Here is a 1,315-nt window from a genome sequence, read left to right on the forward strand (position 1 = left end):
AGATTCCCGTGCTCCGATCCAGTACCACACCACAAAGTCCGGCCATAGACCGCTCATTCGAACCCCACGAGTATAGAGTCAGCGATATCTCGTTGTTGTTGGACTTCGCCAAAGATGTAAGCTCTAGCACAGCCCGGGCACAATACTCGTCAACAACTTTATTGACGCTATCACTGAAGGAGACTTCTGCTTGACTATAGCCGGGGCTGAGAGTGTCGATTGCTTCCTTTACCAACGGAAGATCGAGCATCCTTAGGAAACATACCGCGCCAGATCTCACCAAGCCCACCACTAAAGCTTTATGGAAGGCCTCCACGCGCTCCTCCGGAGCACAGGCCACCATATATCGAGTCAGTTTCGCCTGACGTCTCTTGGGTGATGAGCAGCTCCTCTTGCTTCGGTTCTCGTGAGGGCTCTTGCGCTCCCTTTTGCGAGGAGCTCCGTGAGTATCATCATCAGAATCGCCACAGTTGGGATGCTTCAAACTATGTTTACTCGTCAAGTGATCCCTGAACTTGTCGAGCCGTTTGCGAGCCCACTCTCCTCCAAACTTGCATTCACCATCATCAAACTGGCAATACCACTTCGACACTCTTTCATCACCAATGACGACGACAGTTTCTTTCACGTATTGGAGAGGGTTCAACTTCTTGGGGTCCACCTTGTAATGGATCGCTCGTTGCCACATTATTAGTCATAGACTATGACTCATAGTGACGTCCCTTTCGTTGTGTGCCGCAGGACTGTTTGCTGTTCTCGTTGCGCGGACGAGACTGGTGTATAGCTTCTGTGTGGGATATCGATTCTCGGATCGATACGCATGCGCAGGGTTTTCGAGGAACGAGAGTTAAGTTAAGCTTTCGGCTTTTCCCCTTCCCCCTGTCGAGTTCAGAGTCGGGTCTGTCTGACGGTTCTCAACATCTGGTGCCCAGACCCAGGACTCTCATTCCGTACAAGAACACATGCCGTTTAAACTTGAATCAGTTCTGGAGCCCTTCAAAGGCGATAGTGACTTTGCTCTATGGCTGAGGGAGTTTGACACTGTTGGTGATGCTTCTAAGTGGAGTCCACGCCAGAAGGCGCAGTACTTGGTCCTGTTCATGAAGGGTGCCGCAAAAGATGTCGCTCGGCAAGCTCTAGATGAAGTGGACGACGTGGTCGAGAGTGACAGGGTCTATACGCATGTGGTACGACGTTTAGGGCAAGCCTACTCTTTGAAGACAGGGCAAGCTTGGAAATTGTTGATAACGCGCTCATGGCGTGAGGGAGACACGGTAGATGGTGTGCTTGCAGAGTTCAAGAGATATCTGCGAGT

At 51.0% G+C, this 1,315-nt stretch overlaps 2 protein-coding genes across 2 annotated transcripts; one reads left to right on the forward strand and one right to left on the reverse strand.

Moving 5' to 3' along the window:
- Positions 1–280: 280 nt before the first annotated feature.
- Pmar_PMAR027507 (hypothetical protein) lies at positions 281–688 on the reverse strand (the record flags this gene model as incomplete). The annotated part of the gene is made up of 1 exon (XM_002769037.1): positions 281–688. A coding segment is annotated over one exon (408 nt), but the record flags the coding sequence as incomplete, so codon positions are not given.
- A 274-nt stretch (positions 689–962) lies between these two features.
- Positions 963–1,184, forward strand: Pmar_PMAR027508 (hypothetical protein; the record flags this gene model as incomplete). Its single annotated transcript, XM_002769038.1, has 1 exon — positions 963–1,184. A coding segment is annotated over one exon (222 nt), but the record flags the coding sequence as incomplete, so codon positions are not given.
- Positions 1,185–1,315: the final 131 nt, after the last annotated feature.

The sequence above is a fragment of the Perkinsus marinus genome (genome assembly GCF_000006405.1).
Source record: "Perkinsus marinus ATCC 50983 genomic scaffold scf_1104296966670, whole genome shotgun sequence".
NCBI lineage: Eukaryota > Perkinsozoa > Perkinsida > Perkinsidae > Perkinsus > Perkinsus marinus.